At 32.9% G+C, this 20,960-nt stretch overlaps 1 protein-coding gene across 1 annotated transcript; it reads right to left on the bottom strand.

The window, feature by feature from the left end:
- Positions 1-9,205: 9,205 nt before the first annotated feature.
- On the bottom strand, positions 9,206-20,323 carry LOC131641702 (probable serine/threonine protein kinase IRE). Its single transcript, XM_058912001.1, has 17 exons — positions 19,624-20,323; positions 19,373-19,443; positions 19,059-19,232; positions 17,243-18,574; positions 16,724-16,896; positions 16,269-16,518; positions 15,903-15,995; positions 15,667-15,807; positions 15,486-15,578; positions 15,107-15,308; positions 14,857-14,942; positions 14,669-14,757; positions 13,884-13,935; positions 13,735-13,791; positions 13,491-13,646; positions 9,747-9,836; positions 9,206-9,531 (listed from the first exon to the last, which is right to left on the bottom strand). The coding sequence occupies exons 1-17, from the start codon at positions 20,057-20,059 to the stop codon at positions 9,445-9,447; spliced, it is 3,582 nt and encodes a 1,193-aa protein (XP_058767984.1). The 5' UTR covers positions 20,060-20,323; the 3' UTR covers positions 9,206-9,444.
- Between the last annotated feature and the right edge of the window lie 637 nt (positions 20,324-20,960).

The following is a 20,960-nucleotide window of genomic DNA, read 5'->3' as shown; positions in this document are numbered from 1 at the left end:
GACACAAGCTAAGACTTTCTTAGAGTATCCTGACCACCACGTGATCACTCTAAATACAACTGCTTAGACACAAGCTAAGACTTCCTAGAGTATTCTGATCAACACTTGATCACTCTAGTTACTTACAAATTAATGTAATCAATTCTAAGAGTATTACAAATGCTTCTGAAAAGCTATAATCACAACAGTGATATTTCTCTTAAAGTTTAAGCTTAATCTCACTAATTTATTACAGCAGCAATGTAGTGAGCTTTGATGAAGATGAAGTTTCTGAGCTTTGAATTTGAACAGCGTTTCAGCAAGTCTTTCAGAATAATTTCGTTCAGAATTGGTAACCTTGCTTCTCATCAGAACTTCATATTTATAGGCGTTTGAGAAGATGACCGTTGGGCGCATTTAATGCTTTGGGTATTCCGTACAGCATTGCATTTAATGTTTCACGCTTTTGTCAACTACCTCGAGCCTTGTTCACGCTGTGTCTACTGACGTTGCCTTTAATAGCTTCCAACGTTCCTTTTGTCAGTCAGCATAGCCTGCCACTTGTACTTTCTTCTGATCTAATGTTTGTGAATATAATATTTGAATATCATCAGAGTCAAACAGCTTGGTGCATAGCATCTTCTTGTCTTCTGACCTTGAAGTGCTTCTGAGCGTGATACCATGAGAACTTCAGTGCTTCTGCTTCTGATCTCAAGTTCTTCTGATGCTTTCATAGACCCATGTTCTGATTCTGCCTTGACCATCTTCTGATGTCTTGCCAGACCATGTTCTGATGTTGCATGCTGAACCTTCTGAGACAAAGCTTCTGAGCGCTGATTTGTGCATACTCTATATATATTTCCTGAAAGGGAAATTGCAATGTATTAGAGTACCACATTATCTCACACAAAATTCATATCCTTGTTATCATCAAAACTAAGAATATTGATCAGAACAAATCTTGTTCTAACACCTATAAGCCTCTCCATGTCCTAACTAGTAACGTCGTTGCACATGTCAGAAGAAGGATTTGAAACGTTTAAATGATGAGACTATCTTTATTGCACATGTTTCCCACTACTTTTTCAAACTAATTACAGGAGTTTCAGTTCTAAGCTCACATGAGACAACAATCTAAAGGTTGACCAACATCACTTAAGGCTTTTGTGAAAAAGATGTTCATCATCAATCATAGCTTGGTTTTGATGAAGACAAAAAGATTTCATAAGAAGAAAAATCAAAGAAGAAAAAGAATGATTCAAGTTTCAAGTTTATATAAAGATTTGGATATCTATGATTATGGATCATAAACAAAGGTATATGCAATTCAATTCATATACATATCTTAAGTTCTCAAAAATCATTCATTCATTTCAAACCATTACATAAATTATTTGCATCTTTCAAACTCAACACAAGCAAAGATTTATCCTAGTGGTTGAGTAGATGTGTTAAAATACTCAAGGGTTATGGGTTTGATTCTTGAGAATGTCAATTTTTATTTAAAAAATATTTTAAGAATTTTCATGTCCGAATTAATCGATTTATTATGGAATTGCCATGATGAAACAAAGGGTGCTTGTGTCATATAAATAGAAATCAAATTTAAGATTTAAAATTCAACTCTTTCATTATTATTTTTCACATCAACTCAAATAATTTTCTAAGTGTTCATATTATTTCAAAATGAAACTTTGTGCATAAACTTTCACATCATTTAAGCAAGTTTCATTATCATTTATGAGCACTTAAGTGTATATGTTTGTATTGTGATCAAAGAGAAAGAGTAGAGCCAAAACTTTCATATATCTTGTAATTCAAGAAAGTCAAAAGAGATACAAACTCAAGTGTTAAATCTATATTTTGGTGATCATCAAATTATTGGTGATTGTTGTAAAAAGGTCATTTGAATTGGTTTGATTCAAAGTCCTCCATAGTTGTTGATGTTCTTGGAAATCAAAGAAGTGATATGCTTCTTTGTTGTTGTTAGAAGATTGTAGGAGAAGTTTTGGCATGAGGTTTGTACAAAGATCTAACAATAGTGAAAATCTCTCACAGGCTGTGAGGGGACTAGATGTATCCTTGGTTGAAAAGGGGAGCTAGTATACATCTTTGTGTCATTTACTTTGTTGCACTTTAATTTTCTACATAACTTTATTCTAATCAAGTTGCGACACTTAACTTGTTTCTGGAAACGTAAAAAAGAAAAGGAACTTGCATAAAAGCCAGAAAAATTCAGCAAGTATAATTCACCCTCCCCTAGATTACACACTCTCAAAACTTACAAATTTCCCTGATTCCTTTAGTGTCCGAAAAAGCTTTAGGGACAATTTCTCTAGGTCGCTCGGAGGCCAAATGAGTAAGGTTTAATTCACTTTAAATCCACTCCACTTGATCCAAGATACATGATCTCATATTCGCTTTTTAATACACTCATCTTGAATCTTGAACTTTTTGGGAGATGAAGTGCTAATCATGTAGGTTCACCCCGCGCAGCTGTGACGCAGATCTACACCACCGTTTAAAAATCATTAATTAATCAACTACATTCATTTATGGTTCCTGAACGAAAAACACACACACACACACTCTCTCTCTCTCTCTAGAGAGAGAGTGTGTTTTTCGTTCAGGAACCAGAAATGAATGTAGTTGATTAATGATTCCTTTAGTGTCCGAAAAAGCTTTAGGGACAATTTCTCTAGGTCGCTCGGAGGCCAAATGAGTAAGGTTTAATTCACTTTAAATCCACTCCACTTGATCCAAGATACATGATCTCATATTCGCTTTTTAATACACTCATCTTGAATCTTGAACTTATTTGGGCGATGAAGTGCTAATCATGTAGGTCCACCCCGCGCAGCTGTGACGGAGATCTACACCACCGTTTAAAAATCATTAATTAATCAACTACATTCATTTTTGATTCCTGAACGAAAAACACACTCTCTCTCTCTCTCTATATATATATATATATATATATATATATATATAACTCGAAGAGTAATGTTCTAGCAGGAATACTGTAATTTTGACAATTGTTTAGTGGAACTTAAAGGATAATTGGGATTGAGAAAAAATTTGAAATTAAAATTAAGTTTATTGACTTTTATGCCTCAAATAAATTTTATATTATATTTATTTAATCAATTAAGCATATTATCAATTTTATATTTTATAATTATTTCATATAACACTTATAACTTTGTCAAACGACTATGTTATCTTATAAGTTAATTTAATGGTTAAGATTAAAACAATATTGTTCTCTATCGCACCAAATCCATTTCCCTCAAACACAACACATGAGTTTGATATTTTGAGTAGGCAATTTTTTTATTGCACCCTTATACAATGAGAGACATATCTAAAAATCTCAAAATGTTCTTAGGTGAATTCAGAGATACATTTTCGAATACACAAAATATTTTTTTGTCTAAATTTGGTTCAAAAATACATCTCCAAATTCATCTTAAGGTAAATTCGTAGATACATCTCCAAACTATGTGTGGAGTTAATTCAGAGATGCATCTCCGAATTATTGTCCGTGTGTTTTTTCCAGAACTAGTTTACTAAGTTTATTGTATTTTCAATCCAAACTAATTCTAATTCGATTAAAATTGTTGTTATTTATTTCAGGTATTAATAAAAAGGAATATTATAAAACTGGGTAATGCGTTATTAAACCCAAATATTATTGAAATCGAATATAATAGTACAACAATTATTCTCCAAGTCGATGAAAATTAAACAAAATATAATCAAAAGCATAGTCTACTGAGTATGCCTAATCCTAACACCCCAACTCCTCCACTGTCTACGGTAACCTTAGGCATTCTGTGCCTCGATAAGAATGGAACGTGCTAAGGCAACCGCTTCATTGCCACCTCTCTCAAACAGTCCATACTCAATGCCCTTACATGTCATCTGCATAATATTCTGACAAATCGGCAAGACATCAATGACATGATCACCCCTGGCCTGCTCATTCTCCAGGATCTCCTCATGAGCAGACCTAGGTGGACGTCCAGGAGCGTCTTTTGTCAAGTAAGGGTGTGACACGTTATAGAACCAAGTCATTAACCCTCAACATAACTCCACTGAGATGTGGCTTCACGACTCTGATACTCCACCGGTACCAGACAATTCTTAAAATTCGCTAGGATGTCATCCAGCTCTCTGCGAAAAATATTGATAGGAACAACCTAGAGGGGGGCCTCATAATTATATACACGTACCCAAACTGCCGCATGCACCGTTTGGGCAGATACCTACACATGATATTAGTCCCACATGCCAACCATCTAGAGTATAAGGAAATATGGTCGAATGTAACTCTTTCCCGATGAGTATTGTATGGCATCTAGACGACGTCATCAGTCTGAGTTCGGTCAATATACACACGGAACGACAAGATAGCATTATTCCCTTTGCTAGAGATAAATCGACAAGCAAATGGATAATCATCAATATATAACGGGTCACGTATAAACCCATGAATATGGTGATAGTGGGCAAAGATCCATCCCTGGAAACGAATAATAAATAAAATTAGTAACAAGCGTGAAAAAAAGTTATTTGTAACTTAATAGTGGGATTTGGAAATTACCGTAAGCGGGGTGCATGAGCCTGTCATTTGCTTTGTCATCATTTACAACCTTCACTCAGATTGGAGTACAGGTAAACCAATCACGACACTCCAATTCCACTCGTGAATGGACTCCAAGTTGAAGAACTATTTGAGGTAAGCCACATCCACGTAGTTTGCACTTTTGTCCACAAACATGAACATGCCAACTAAGAACATGAAGAAACACCTCAGGGCGCATTTCCTGTGGTAGGCAACCCAAAGATCATCGGCGTCCAGGTTTTCGACTATCTCCAAGTTGTTGCCATACAAATCCACCAACCAAGCAAACATGGCATGTGCACTCCTGGTACTTATACGCTGCTCAAATGCTTCCACAGGGTTAGCTCCCAAACAAGCCACCATCATATCCACTACATCGGCCCTGCTGATCTTAGAATGATCAAGCAACCTTCCTCTGATGGAAAGGTGTAGTAGCCGCCAAACTACATCATCTATTGTAATAGTCATCTCACCAACGGGGAGGTGGAAAGTTGACGTTTCGTTATGTCATCTCTTAACAAATGTAGCCTGCATGCCATGGCTGATGGTGGTGTACCTGGAAGCACAAAGACCTGCAAGCACGAAGTTTTGGAGTGCATTTTGGAACCACTCTTCCTCAGGATGATAAAGATTGTGAATCTTTCTTGCATGGTTCACAAATTTCAGACATTCACGTTCCTGTTGAAAATAAAATATAACAATCTTAGTCGAGTTGAATTTGATTACAAAATAAAAGGTCTGCGATGGGACATCCTTAGCAACTAGGACCTGCGCTGCGATTGGGGCATCCTCATCATGGTGCACACGACTCTGGGATCCCGACCCCGTGATAGTTAACTTCTAGAGGTCTATGCCTCCCTATCATGAGGCAGAAGGGGGACGACTCTAGCTTGTTCATACTGACGAGCCCTCTCGCAACGAGCAAACACGGTTAAGGTGGGTCGCCCGAGTCTTAACCTTTCGTTGTTTTCAGCCATACCCCTTGAAAAAAATAAACAAACGAGATTAGTATATAAGGAAGGAAAGAGTTCGTAGATGTAACTCTGAAAACCTAAAACAGAACACTTTAAAGATACATCTTCGAAAAAAAGCTTCGTTTAGCTTCAATGGCCGAATTTTTTTTGCAACTGCTATAGCCATCCAAGTATAATCCAAACTCATCCATCATATAAACAAAGTCTACACATATTCTATTTCAAATGTTGATGCTATCTAATGCATTAAAACTAACCTACTTGAGCTAATACATTAATAAAAAATAATTTAAAAAAACAAAATGAGAAACTTACTCAAATGATGAGGGTGTAAAGTGATCTGATGTTGAATGCAGTAGTTAGATGGAGTTGGAAATGACAAGATACAAGTAAATGTTGCTTCAAAACTTAACCTTGAGTAGGAACTGGAAATGGGTAGAGAGAGGTAGAGAGAAGAGATAGTTTTGAGTTTTTGAAAAATAAAGAAGAAAAATAGGGAGAGTCTGACGCGAACTTTAATATGCTCACCTAGTTCGGAGATGCATCTCTGAAATAGTTTTTTGAATTAAAAAAAAAAGTATATTCGGAGATGTATCTCTGGTCACACCCTACAAAGTCCTTCGAAGATACATGTTAAAATGGAAATTTGGTGCGTTTGGAGATACTTCTCCAAAAATAGGGGATATTTTAAAATTTTAGGTTAAATATATTTTTGGTCCCTATAAAATAATAAATTTTGTTTTTGGTCCATATAAAAGCAAATGACATGTTTTGGTCCCTACAAAATTATTATGCACGTAATTTTATTTTTACGGTTAAACTAATGTGTATTTTTGAATGATTATTTTGCATTCATGTTTATAACGTTTTAAAAAATTCCTTGAAGAAAAAGAACTCAAAATTTGATTTCTAAGTTAAAATTTTCATTACTTTTATCATTATCTTTTATTTGAAAATTTATATTTAATTCTTATCATTACAATATTTTAAACATGTATAAAAAAATATTAAAAAATTTAAAAATTAAAAAGTAGTTAAACAGTTTTTAAAAATTTAAAAAATAACAGCATTAAAATTGAATGCATAAATTTTTTTTAAAGACTTAAAATTGAATTTTAATTTATTTATAGAGGAAAAAAATAGTCTAAAATTTCCACACAGAACTTGAGAGAGTGTACAAAAGTGAAATGAGTAACTTCCTTTTCAGTATCATACGAATCTCTCATTTCTCTTATTAACCTGCTTTTTTTCCCCATATCTTCTTACACAAAGGTACACATGCAACATCTCCTCCTATGCAGTTTCAACTACCTTTACCATTGAGTCGATATGCAAAAGCAATGAAAACATATGCAAGAAAAAGGCAATAAAAGACGGTAGGGGAAGGAAGCAATTAGAAGGAGGCAATAGGGTTATTTCTTCCTTTCCTTATTTCATTTTCTAATAACATTTTTGCGTTGTCTATTTGGTATCTCTGTCGATTATTTTCCTTTATTACGTGTACCAGAAGAGATTAGAGATACGAAGATGAGGTTTTTTAAGGCAATTATAAATATAGAAATCAACACCCACCCCATTATTATACGATTATAATGCCTTTTTTTCAATTTTTAAACTTTTTATTATTGAAACACACATTATATCTCGCTGTGTATATTTGTATTCACAAAGCCGATCTCTTTTTTCATATTAGTTTTTTAGTTTGATAATGTATTTGTATATTTAGGCTGTCAAAATATCTCTTTGAAGTTACCAAAGTTTAAGAAGTGTTTTTGAGATAACCTCCTTTCATATACATTTAATTTATTAAAATCTTTAAAAAACTTTTAGCCTTTAGTACTTCTAAAAAGATAAAATACTATTACGCCTTTAGTACTTCTAAAAAGATAAAATACTATTACGGTAAAAATCTAATTCAACTTCTAAAATAATAAAATACTAATATCCTGTTCATTCAACTTTTAAAATAATAAAATACTAGTATCACGTTCGGTTATTAGATCCATGTTTATGATACATAATTATTTAATTATAAATATATCTAGAATAACATGTTCTACCTTGCTCCAATCTAATTAATATATTAATTTAAGGTTGTCATGATGATAATTTTAGACACAACTCTAACCCTAAATCGAATAAATATTAAAATATACAACTTTTGCAATCATTTAGATAGCCATATTTATAGAGCTATAATACATATATTACCTTACCAATTAGATTATTATTATTATTATTTTTAATCCTTCTAACTTTTCTTTTTTTATTAATAAATTAATATTTTAATTTTATGGATTAAAAATACTAATAGTTTAGAGAATAGTGAAAGATTACAAAATTAGAGTAAATACAATATATATAAATATAATATCAAAAATATTTTTAAATTAAAGAATAATTTTTAAATATTTTTAAATTACAATTTCAAAAGTTAATAATTTAAAAATGTCATTGATTGAATAAATATATAAATATAACTACTAAAATTTTCAAAAAAGATGGGTAGTGTACCTTCAACCAATCACGTGATATTATTTAACATTTATATATTTAATTATATATTAAATAAGACAATTTAACATTTATATTTATTGATTATGTATCACTTTTTTTTTTTGCATAATATAATTCTACAACATTATTGATTTATAAATTTAAATATTAGAATTTTTAATTTGATTACTGGCCTTTAAAATTGTTTAAAGATGCAAAGAATAATTATAGAGCACTATTATTCTATAATTTTAAGAGTATTATATAATATTTCATTTAAAAAAAGGTCTTACAATATATAAACCTTATATTTTAACAAAAAAACAAAAAAAATTACGTGTTTTAGGTCTATTTTTTCAATTATTAATTAATTTATTTTATAAACTTAAATATTAGTATTTTTAAGTTGATATCATTACATTATTGTAAAACTCTAGAACTGAACCCTCATTACTTTAAAATTAATAATAATAAAAAATATCTTTTTAAAATATTTTATAGTAATAATAATGAAATAAATTCAATGAATAAAATTAATGAATAATTTAAAATTTATGAAAAATATAAAAAACTAATAGTTTAGAGAATAGTGAAAGATTACAAAATTAGAGTAAATACAATATGTATAAATATAATATCAAAAATATTTTTAAATAAAAGAATAATTTTTAAATATTTTTAAATTACAATTTCAAAAGTTAATAATTTAAAAATGTCATTGATTTAAAATTTTCAACTTTTTATTTATTATGTGACTCCTATCATTTATTTATATTTATTAAGTCACTTCCTGTCTTAATACAAATTTTAATTAACAATTAAATCAATTAAATAATTATTTTTATTATTATATTCATAATCATGTGTATATAAATGTGTGACATTGATTTATATCATCATTTAATATATATTTTTTCTAGATTTTATAGTCATTATAATAAATGTATATTAACAAAATTTTGAAGTTTAAAATATTATATACAATAACAATAATATATTATAGGTCTACGCGCGAGTTATATACTATTTTTAACAAATGACAAAAAAATATAATGTATCAATATACCATTATCTCTCTATAACATGATATTCAATACAAAACATGGTAAAATAGTAGTCCCATTGCAATCAGTAGAATTTGGGTAAATCTCTATTTTCTAAGATAAACATATGAAGATTTCTATTCAAAACAAAAAAACAACATCCATTTTTTAATCGAGGCAACTTATATTAATACTAAAATGATATTAACATTAGTAATCATATGAATGTAGCGTTAGTACAAAATATGTCCACAATGTTTTCTATCGAAAATCCCCCTATTTAAAAATTCTTGTTTGAAGAAATTTACAAACTTCTTTAGATATATCAGGAACCAGATGGATTGGAGTCATCGGGCGATTCTTTGTTCTTGTACACCACATCATAATTGATAGTAACTAGTTGAGACAAATTCTGTAATAAAAAAATAACATTTCAAATGAAAAAGTACAAACAAATTAAGGGCAACGGCAAGTAACCAACAAAAAAATTGTAATGAAAAGGATACAAGAGACATTTCCTACAATAATAAATAACAACAAATTTTGATATCTCAAAATAATATAATGTTGACCTAATATATCTAACTTATATTTAGACAAGATGACATCAAGAATGATAAATATTACCTTAAATGAGAAGTTACTAAATGAATACTGCGACACAGGATGGTTTGAATCTGAATGAGCGAACCCCGCTAAACTACCACATTCATCTTCCTGCTTAGCCAATATATAGTAAGAAAATCATTAAGAGAGAACTTACAGAAAAATAACATCAAATGAAATCTTTGAAAACTAAATTAGAAATTCAAATTCAAAGAAAAAAATAAAATTGATAAGAACAAAATTGTCGCATGTGGCTTAAAAGCAAACTAATTCTTTCACGAATAATCTTCCACTTGCAAAATATAGGTTTGGAGTTTCTTCATACAAAGTGAAACACATAATCGTCTACTTAAAATTAAACACCTATCTTATAATATCTTTTATATCAATTTAGAGTATCTTATGTTGATACAAAATGGTATTCTCTTATTCATCAAAGACACCAGGCCTTTTAAGTTATAAAGGCAAATGACCAATACAAGGGACAAGGTCCAAAAGACTAATATGGCCCAAAATAATTCAAAAGCAAAATTACTTACAAAACTTCCCTTACATTGAACTCTATAACAAAAGATTAATTTAAAATAGGCAAACCATTCATCCCTAAGCCTCCCTTAATCTGCAAAAGCAGTCAAGCTTCAATGGCTAAGTAAGTATATAACCTAGTTGATTTATAGTGCTACAACGCTTAAGCTCAATTATTTTATCCATAGTGAGATATCTAAGAAAGAGAAATCTAAAATCAATATGTTTGCATTTTCCATGCATAATAGGATTCTTTGATAGCTTGATGGAGGAATTATTGCCACAAAGAAGAACTGAACCATTCTTCTAATTTACCTTCAAATGACTTAGAATATTTCTCAACCAAATTCCTTAACAGGCTGAAGATGTTGCAACTACAAATTCTACCTATGTGGTGGGTAAAGTGACTATGGGTTGCTTCTTAAATGACCTTGAGATTGCACCAGAGCCAAGCATGAAGACATACTTTGATGTGCTCTTTCTATCATCATTATCACCAGCATAATCGGAGTTTGTCCAACCTTGCATTTGAGGCCTCTTCACTCTTATACAAAATACCAAGGCTCAAGGGACCTTTCAAGTATCTCAAGATCCTTTTAATTGCTGCAACGTTGATATCAGTGGGTCATTCCATGTACCTAGCCATCAAGCATACTGAGAATGCAAGATCAGGTTTTGTAGCTCATAAATACATTAAGCACCATAACATTTGTTTGTAAGAAGTAGCATCTGAAGTCTTTCCATTTTCATCTTTCATTAGTTTGCATCCCGAAACAATTGGACTGCATACTTTGTTGCACCCTTCCATTCCAAATCTTGACAGAATAGTTCTTATGTATCCTATCTAGCAAGAGGTGCAAGCACTTCATTGTAGTCAATACCATATTTTTGCGAGTACCCCTTTTGCCACTAATATGACCTTGTGCTTATCAACTTCTCCTCTTTAATTATATTTTGTATTATAGATCCATTTAACTCCAATGGTCTTCAAGCGTGCAACGGTAGTGAGCTCCCAAGTGCCATTTCTTTATTCGGTCTATATCTCAAGGTCCATAGCTTTTCTCAAAATTTCTGATTTGAGAGCTTCTTTATAAGTGCTAGGATCTTCACTTATACTGAAGACAACAAGATTGTGCAATTGATCTTCTTTCTCAGTTTATGTACCAATAACATAATCAGTAAGATAACTCATCAAAATCACCACCATCACTAGAATCACCTTGATTACTCATTTCTTCTGGACTTTATTCATTCATAATATTTTCTGCTAAATCATTATATTCAATCACACAAGACATCTCTGGTGGGACAATATCACTTTCATCATCAGTATTGCTATCAGGTTCTTCTCGTCGTGCATGTTCCTTCTTGTTGCAATTCCAACTTTTTGATTCATGAAACATAATGTCCATAATGATAACCTTCCTTTCAACAGGATAATACAGTTTATATGTCTTGGATTCTTCACTAACACCAAGGGTAACACACTTAATACTTTTGCCATCAAGTTTCTTTCTATGTGCATCAGAGACATACACATGAGCTAGACAGTCAAAAACTCTAAAGTGATGCTGTTGGTTTTGATCCACTCCAAGCTTCTTTAGGAGTCAAGTTTTTCATTAAAAGAGTAGGACTTGTACTCATGACATAAGTGGCCCATTTCACTCTATCAGGCCAGAAATGTTTTGGTACATTTCTGCAGGGCAACATGCTTCTGACCATATTCATAAGTGTTCTATTTTTCCTCAAATACTCCATTTTGTTGTGGAGTATATGATGCAGTTAGTTGTCTTTTGATGCCTTGTAAACTACATGAATGTAAATTCATGTCCCCTATCAGGTTCTGAGACATTTAATCAATCAACTAGATTCTCTTTTAACCAATGCTTTAAATCTTTTGAAAACATCAAAGGCACTAGACTTTTCTTTCAAAAAATAAATCCATATTTTCCTACTAAAATCATCTGTAAAGGTGATAAAGTACATGTTTCCTCTAACAGATTCAAGCTTAATTGAACCATATATATCTCACTACACAGGCTCTAGCTTCATAGTAGCTGAAGGAGAAGATCGGAGGAAGAAGGTTCAAGAATGGTGTTCAACGACTTCAACTGAGCAAACAGTTTCTACAGTTGTAACTGAAAACAACGATTTTTAGTTTTGGGTCCCGGGTCACAGGCTTTCTAATACCACTTGTTGGTATAAAATGGTATTCTCTTATTCATCACAATGATAGAAGGCCTTATAGAGACAAATAACCAATATAATGGACAAGGCCCAAAACAATTCAAAAGCAAAACTACTAACATCTTAGAGTATCTCTTAGTATTAGATTAGATCTTAGTTATTATTATGACGATTTGTCCTTGATTTATGATTGACTCTATGTATCTCTATAAATAGGGATTAAGACCGAGTCTTTTGTATTAAGTCAATAGCTATTATCAATAATATTTTTCTCTCATCTTTTACACATAATCACAAATTCAATCCTTCTTGAACTACCAATCGCTTCTCTTATTGAATTCCCAAAAGTTTGAGAATGTGTGTTGTGTTGTCTTTTGTTAATGATAGGTTCTATTGAAGAAAAAAAAATCATCTTGTTGAATCAACAAATTGTTCTTGGCATGTCGTCTACCACTTTATATGGTTTCGGTTGATTCTCTCACCGTTGGTTTTAATATTGGTCATATATACCCTTTGTTGCCTCTCTTTCTCTCCATTGGTTTGGTCTCTCACTGGATGCTCCTTCTGTTGGTTTATCACTCCGGCTTCACTTCTGACGTCATCTCCGGATTTGTCTCCATCACCAGCGAACAACCCCATCCCTCTTTGGTTTTTGTTCCTCTCTACGATGGTTCTTCTTATTATTTTCTCTCTACATTGGTTATGATATTAGTTTGTTTGGTTTGATCTCGTATTTTTAGGGTTAATTTGTATCAAGTTGAAAGCTTAGTAAGCTTCAACTTGAAGGAGAGTGTTAGAATATTAAATATATCTTATAATATTGTTTATATTAATTTAGAGTATCTTAGAATATAGCTTAGTATCAGATTAGATATTAGTTATTATTATCATGATTTGTTCTTGATTTAGAATTGACTACGTATCCCTATAAATAGTGATTAGTATTGAGTCTTTTGTATCAAGTACTAGCTATTATCAATAATATTCTACACATTATCACAAATTCAAAAAGTAGTACCACATTTAAGTACTAAAGTTCAAAAGTATTCTTACATCTTCATATGAATCGCTTCCTGAACCACTGGTGTAAGATTCAGTAATGTCATCAAAATCACTACCTCCAGCACAGTGTTCATCCTCTGGATTCCAAATGTAGCGGCTCATAAAATAACTTGTATCAAGAGCTTCAGTCGATGGTATGAACATAGCCTGTAAAGATTTGGGTGCATCCCGAGCGTGAGAAATCAAGACATATGGCACAAACATATCAAGCTCAAATGAAATTTAAAATGATTACCTTCTGCCTGGCTAGCGTATCCCAATTAATGTCCTTGAAGAAAGCATGGCTTTTAACCTGCCAAAAAAATATTGTATTGTTTCCTTTTGTGTAAAGATAATACCATAATTTTCTGAGTATTCCATTTTCAAAAGAAGTAAATAACTCACTTCTGAAGCTCCTGTTGTACCTAACCTTTGTACTGGGTTTTCGATTAATAATCTGAAAGAGAACTTTATTATCAGCCATAACCAACATCACAGAAATCTTAATGTATATCGTTAAAGGAGGACTATTTTTACCAACAAATGACATAACTCATGTAATATCCATTTAGAGGTATCATAGGAATACACAATACTTGTAGAAGCTGCTTATACTATTTAATAACAGCGTGTTCTCTCAAATTGTTCTGACAATAGTGTTTGTTATGTAAGCCACTGCTAACCACATCTTTATTGTGTGTAAGATTTCTGTGGATAAATTACTGAAAATCGTCAATTTGACTTCTCACACAGTCTTATACTTCCATTCCATCCTATCCACATGCCTATTGTTATGCAAAGCTGGTGAGTGTGTATGCAAGCTCCCACGCACAACTATCTATTTTCCTCATATACATTCTTGTGTTTCTTTTTTCTCTTATATACTATAACAACAATCAAACCTTGTACCGCTAAATAGGGTCAGATCAGCTAAATGGATAAAATGAAGTCATAATGTTTTGCCATATATCATATATCTATGCAATTCATTAATTTCTAAAGTCTTTCTTAGTAGTTTCTCCTCTTTTTTTTCTTCTATACAATGACTTATTTTACAGGTAAAAGATATATAGAGCATATTAAATGTTGTGTAGATTAATTGTTTTTCAGCATTTATTTACTTTTGCAGTTAAATTGTATAAGCTCTTTTAAAGATCTATAAAATACATATCAACTTTGATAATGCTTACTTATTCATCAAATCATATGCTTCATAGCTTATCTCCTCGGGATACTTCGGCCATTGTATGTCTCTGTTAATTATGTTATCAAAAATTTGCTGCAAGCAAAAAACAATGAACCTAAATAAAAATTATTTCGCATGGATCCAACAAAACAAAAATTCAGTAACCGCTTTTAGATCCAAGAAGTCACCTACCTGTGGATGTTCTGCATTAAAAGGTGGAACACCCACAAGAAGCTCATAAAGTATGACACCTACCGACCACCAATCTGCCGTTGCACCTACATGAGTGCAAGCATATATAAGAATATATTTAAAATAAAATGAATTTGAAAGAAAAAAATTAAATAAACTAGTTATTTATTCATTTAAAAATGAATCGGCTAACTAAAAGCACTAGTCTATGATAACATGCACTATTTAATAAAAGCAGGAAACTGCAAACCATGTCCCATGCCCAGAAGTATTTCGGGTGCCAAATAATCTGGAGTGCCGACCACTGATTGTTGTTGACGTTCTTCCCTTTTTGAAACATGTCGAGATTTTGGTTTATCATCGCCTAAAAAGCCACTAGCGAAAGATGTGGGTGCTGATAAATCGTCGGTGCTGTTGATGAGACCAACTTTTGAGAGTCCAAAGTCCGTTAACTGTAATGAAAAAGGATTAAACATTTTTGAGTTGAATTAGGAACTGTACATACCTAATGTTAGTAATCTAGGCTACTCCACTATGAATATTGTCATTTAAAAAAGATAATTTTGTTGTTGATATAAAAAAGTAACAAGGAAAGAGGTATATTAAATAATTAAATCCATGATTTTGACCTTAATGTGACCATCTTGACCAATCAATAAGTTATCTGGCTTCAAGTCTCTGTGAATTATATGTTGGGTATGCAAATACTCCAACGCAAGAACCTGTGGAGCGACCAAGAACAAGATAAAAATAAGACAAAAAAGTAAAGATAATTTTTAACCAACGAATTACAAAAGCCAATGTGCTTACAACTTCTGCAATATATACACGAGCCATATCTTCATCTAAGCAACCTAGGTTTCTCAACATAGAATAGAGATCCCCACCATTTAAATACTCCATAACTAAATAAAGATTTTCTCTACATGTGAAAGAATAGAAAAAACGGACCTGTTCATCACAATTACCCGAAAATTAGATATGTTAACAATGTGTATCTCAACTTCGCAAATTAAGTAATGAAAGACATGGTATGGCCTACTTACCACAAAAGGATTTCGAATAGATATAAGGATGTCTCGCTCAGCCAAAATATCTTGAACTGAATTTTTACGAATCATATCTGCCTTTTTTAGAACCTACAAAAAGATCAAAGAATAGTTTAAACTTTTTTCTAATTATTACTCAGAATTTCAAATGGTTTCTATAGGCTTTATAGCCAGCCATAACCAACTGACAATGCTAGACTGAACAATAGTCATATCAGACCGGAGAATATTGTTTTAAAACTTCATGAATGGACATATCCATTTTGTAAGCACTGTTTAATAACATAGTTCGTAGAATCAATTTATCTCAACTTTTTTTGTGCAAGGTAATCGTTTGACTCATTTCAGTTTAAGGAAGTCTACCTTAATAGCAAATAAATCACCAGTTGCTCTTTTTCTGGCAAGAAAAACTCGTCCAAACGCACCCCTGCTTATTGGTTTTATTATTTCAAAGTCTTCAATAGAGGTTCTGTCCTTAGAACAAGGATTAATCGGGCTTGCACGAAGGCTGCGGACTGTATCATCTTCTACAGAACTCTCTTCATCAGCCATGCTATTTGATGAGTCTACCTTTTCATCTTCTATTTGCCCACAAAGGGTAGCATATTTCTCCCTATGAAGGTGTAGCATATTTCAAGGTATGATTTTCAGCATTATTATGATAGCATAAGGGAAAAATAAATTAGGAACGACACATTTTTCAGCTTATACTGAAAATAGTGGTTCTACAGAAATGCTGGAAAATCATATAAATACTTTAAAAATCACCAAAATATATGGTTGTCCTGAAACCAGACGAAAAATTGACAAATGCTCACAGCAAAAGTTTCTCTATTCGTCGACCAAAAGTCTCCACAATAAGTGCATCTTCTTTTCTGTCTTGAATTGCGTATTTCAGGTCTTCCACACGTTCAAGCATATACTCCAAAGAACTGTAGTCACAGGTGTTCACATTTGCAACAGCACGAGCAATTTCAACTAGCTTGTTTATCTGTCATTTGACATTCTAATTATCAATAAAAATATTCCGGAAGGAATGCTAGCACTCATTTTATGAACCCACTGCATTCATTTTTTTTTTTTAAAAAGGTGGTGATTTTAGGAGAAAACTAACGATTTTTTTTAAAATAGACCAATTACAAAGAATGGGTTCAAGTGTGTATTCAAAAGAATGTATCTATAGCATTTCTCATATTCAGAAAAATTAATCTGAAAACAATGACAGATGAATATCATGGGTTATACTGTATACAATTTGATAATATACTTTCATTTAGTGTAATATTTTTCTGCATGTAGTCATTTATAATGAAGGATAAATAGAAGGTAGTGTATACCTGGTCATAACTCTCAAGTTCTGATATATGCCTTCTTCCGCCTAGTAACATTTCTATCTGACTTGTTCTTGGTGTAATCAATGGTGATCGCGGTGTCAAGCTTCCAGGTGAAGATACCTTGGCGCTATGATCAGGTTTTGAGCATATTTGAGTATCACATGTTATTTCAGGTGAAAGGTTTAGATCATCTGCAACAAAACTAATATCAGGTTCAGGAGCAGGGTCAACCATGTCTTCAGAGCATCTACTAGACAAGTTATTTCTTTCTAGAGACAACTCATTGAACTCCTCATGTAAACTCGATGTTGACACTCTCGCAAACTCAAAGCTTTCTCCATGAGTATCAGTGCTTTTAGGTGTGCTTTTTGGTGTCCAAGATTCAAGTAACCTTTCAATAGTTTCTGAAACTCTCTCCAGCCGTTCATTTACAGTTAAGCCTTTCAAATCACATTTATCAGCAATTGTGCATATTCGAGAGTGCTCCTCCACACTTACAATTGGTATTTCAACCTCACAAATCCTGCAGATGATCATTGAATAATCATATGGTAGATTTTGCTGATCTCCCCAGAATCCCCAAGAGTCCTTTCGCGTTCTAGATGACGTTTGTGAATGTTCAGGTTGACATGATGAAGTATCCAAGGTTTCGGCGTGTTCATCTTTCACTAGTGTATCTGAACATACGCGTTTTTTCTCAGCAGCTGATGGAAGTTTTCTCCAAGAAGCCATTTTATAGCTACTGGCAGTTGACTCAACACTTTTAGCTGTAGTAACTTCCACGCTGTCAGTCGCAGCACTTGCATGTTCATCAGCTTGATTTTGTTTTGTTAACAATTTGTCTTGTTCTTTTCCATGTGACTTTGGTAACTGCTTCTCAGCCATCTCATGTCCACTAGGTGGTACGCTGCAATTCTCTGCAGCCTTCAAAATTTGCTCTGAATATACTCCAAGATCACTGAGTTGGTGAAGACTAAGAACGTGATCTTGTTCTTTTTGATCACTTTCCTTCTGGAATTGCACAAGACGAGTGCACCTAGAGAGAATAAATAGCAGGCGTGTGTGAGCTTGTTTAAGGATCCCCACTGGTATTTCTTGGCGTTTATCATCTAGTTTTTGAACAATAGTTTCACATTTGATCCAAAACTCAGCAGCTGTCATCGTTGCACATTCTCGAGCAACAACCAATAAATCTTCCAGCCCCTCTTTCCATTCACAAGGAGATCCAGATATTTTTTCAAGAGTACCCACCAAATCACCAGCAAAACCACCCAAATCAGAATCAACTTCTTCCTTTAGTTTTTCAAACTTAGTTCTAATCTCCACCATGACTTCCTGCAACATTTCATTTCAATGTAAAACCAAAAAAGCGGGTTTGACAAATTTATGGTCTGTAAGAATTTTCTTGTTTGAGCATATCTCCTCGCATAAACACTTATGAGACAGTTTGGTAGAGTTTATGACATGTTTATAAGATGTTTTAAGCTGATTTTTGTAAACTCTCCAAGATAACTTGGGAAAACAGTTTATAGTTTTATAAGGAAACACTGCTATAAGCATTTAATTGAATAGTTAATCCAAATAGGGCTTATGGTTTTAAAAATTGGTCAGTTAGCATGAAAGTTGCTGCGACAAAACGGTATGGAAAGTGCCGATACGGCAAAACCGTTATTCACAGTTTTTAAGATAAAGATTAAATTGTGGTTAATTTACACTGCGAAGACCGTAATCAGTGTCGCAACACCTGTACCATACGACACTGCAACCGTTATTTAAAACCTAAACTGAAACTAAAAGAAATTTAAAACTAAAAGAGTACCTCGACGTGCCAAGAGGCACGGTGTTTCCAGGTTGGATAAGGCCTAACTCCTTTGGAGTTGAGTTCATGGGAAAAGCTTTTAATATCAGGGTTTCTCTTATGCCTGCGACTTGTAAGTCTAAGGATTTCCTGAAAACGTGGGGATTGTATTTCCGCGAAAGCTGCATGATTGGCCTGAACAAAAAAAAAAACACGCCATGAACCTGATCTACCTACATTTATCCAACTATTTAACACACACAAAATTACTAAACTAAAATCACGCACCCACACAGAAATTCCATAAAATTATATATAAAAATATAATATATCACCTCCGGCACAGGGAGAAGATGTGAATGATGAGCTTTCAACGATTTGGATTGATTCCAATGAACTTTTTCCCCTAACGAAGAACAACATTGAAAAATTCATAACCAATTCACTCCAAAAATTAAACTTATTTCAAAATAAATAAAAATAAAATAAAATATGCATGCGAGATTGATTCAATTCAACAATAAAATCAAGTTTCGGTTCATAATTCATATTATTAGAGAATCTATAGCTAGTGAAATGTGTATACCTAGGTCTCTCGGATGTGAAGATTTGGATCTAGATTTGACGACATTGTTGATACTGACCGGAATAGCCGCTTCTTTTATGGCGAAGGCAGGAGCACCGGCAGACGAAGAATGACGAAGAGGCGATAATCGCGTTCGGATGCTATTGAGACCTAAAGAAGACGCGAGCAAAATGGAGGAAGAAGAAGAAGACGATGATGATTCGCCGCGTTCGAAATGACGTTGAGGAACAACGCATTCTTCTTCGAGTATTTTATTCTCTTCGTCTTCGAATTCGGCGAAATCCGTGACTTCATCGGCGACTTCATCGATGGATGAAGCCGCCGTGCGTCGGCTCAGAATGTGAGGGGTTTTTTGAAGCTTGTTGGCTCTAGAGGATACCGGAGACGGTGTCGCGGGAGGTGGATCATTTTCTGGCGGCGGAGGGTTCGACGACATGGATCGATGATGAGGTTGGGATTCTTCATAGCATTGTGTGGGTGATTGAGAGTGGAAGGAAGAGAGAGAAGATTTGAATCGAGAAAAAAATGAAAGAAAGAGAGAGAAAGAGATAGAGAGAGAGTTTTTCGGGTGGCGGAGGCAAGAAAATGGAGACAGAAAAGCGGGATTTGATTTTCTGTTTGGGAAGGGACGAGCTTCCCGCGAAACAAGTTGGTTATTCAATATTTATTTCATTATTATTACTGTTATATAAGTTAGAGTACGTGTCTGCGCGTGTGAATGAGTCTAAACTCTTGGGTGAATTATGAATTAGCATGGATCCAATCGATTTTTTCTTGTGAATTTTACCAAGTCTTTTGGTGCTTTCCAAAGTTTCAATGTCCCTACGATCAAAATAGTTATATAAGTAAATAAATATATTTTATATAAAATTATATACTTTAGCATGAGAGTAAATGATTGTTTTGATTTTTGAAAGTTGGAATTTAATATATGGAGTGAACCTTGCTAACCATGTTTTATGACTCAGGTTCTAGTTGTTTGAGGTGATGATGTCTATAGATAATATTTAAGTTTTGTCACTAGTGATGCGGTAAATAGAGGGGGAAATCATCCTCTATCTTTTGAGAAGGAAATGTAGAGTACATATTAGCTAAAAAATGGAATAAAACAAAGAAGATAATATTTATTTGAAACAAAAAAGATGTGAGGGAAAATAAATTAAAAGTGAAATGGAGAAAAAGTTAAAGAAAGAAAAAGAGTTGAAAGTCGGAGAAACTAAAACCTTGAGCAAAACTAAGTATAGTATTACATTTTATTTCTTGTGTATTATATTGATGAAGAGGCATGAAATGTGTATGATTGCCATGCGGTTGTAAGATGAGAATTTTATGTATTT

This window comes from Vicia villosa, unplaced genomic scaffold, assembly GCF_029867415.1.
Source record: "Vicia villosa cultivar HV-30 ecotype Madison, WI unplaced genomic scaffold, Vvil1.0 ctg.003983F_1_1, whole genome shotgun sequence".
Taxonomy (NCBI): Eukaryota; Viridiplantae; Streptophyta; class Magnoliopsida; order Fabales; family Fabaceae; genus Vicia; species Vicia villosa.
This window is presented reverse-complemented; position numbering and strand designations above follow the sequence as displayed.

Excerpts from the sequence above, each read along its gene's own strand:
- LOC131641702 (XM_058912001.1), bottom strand. The coding sequence starts at position 20,059 with ATGTCGTCGAACCCTCCGCCGCCAGAAAATGATCCACCTCCCGCGACA. Across the intron at positions 19,444-19,623 it reads TTCACATCCGAGAGACCTAG|GGGAAAAAGTTCATTGGAAT; the intron begins GTATACACATTT and ends GTTCTTCGTTAG. Across the intron at positions 13,936-14,668 it reads GCATATGATTTGATGAATAA|ATTATTAATCGAAAACCCAG; the intron begins GTAAGCATTATC and ends GTTCTCTTTCAG.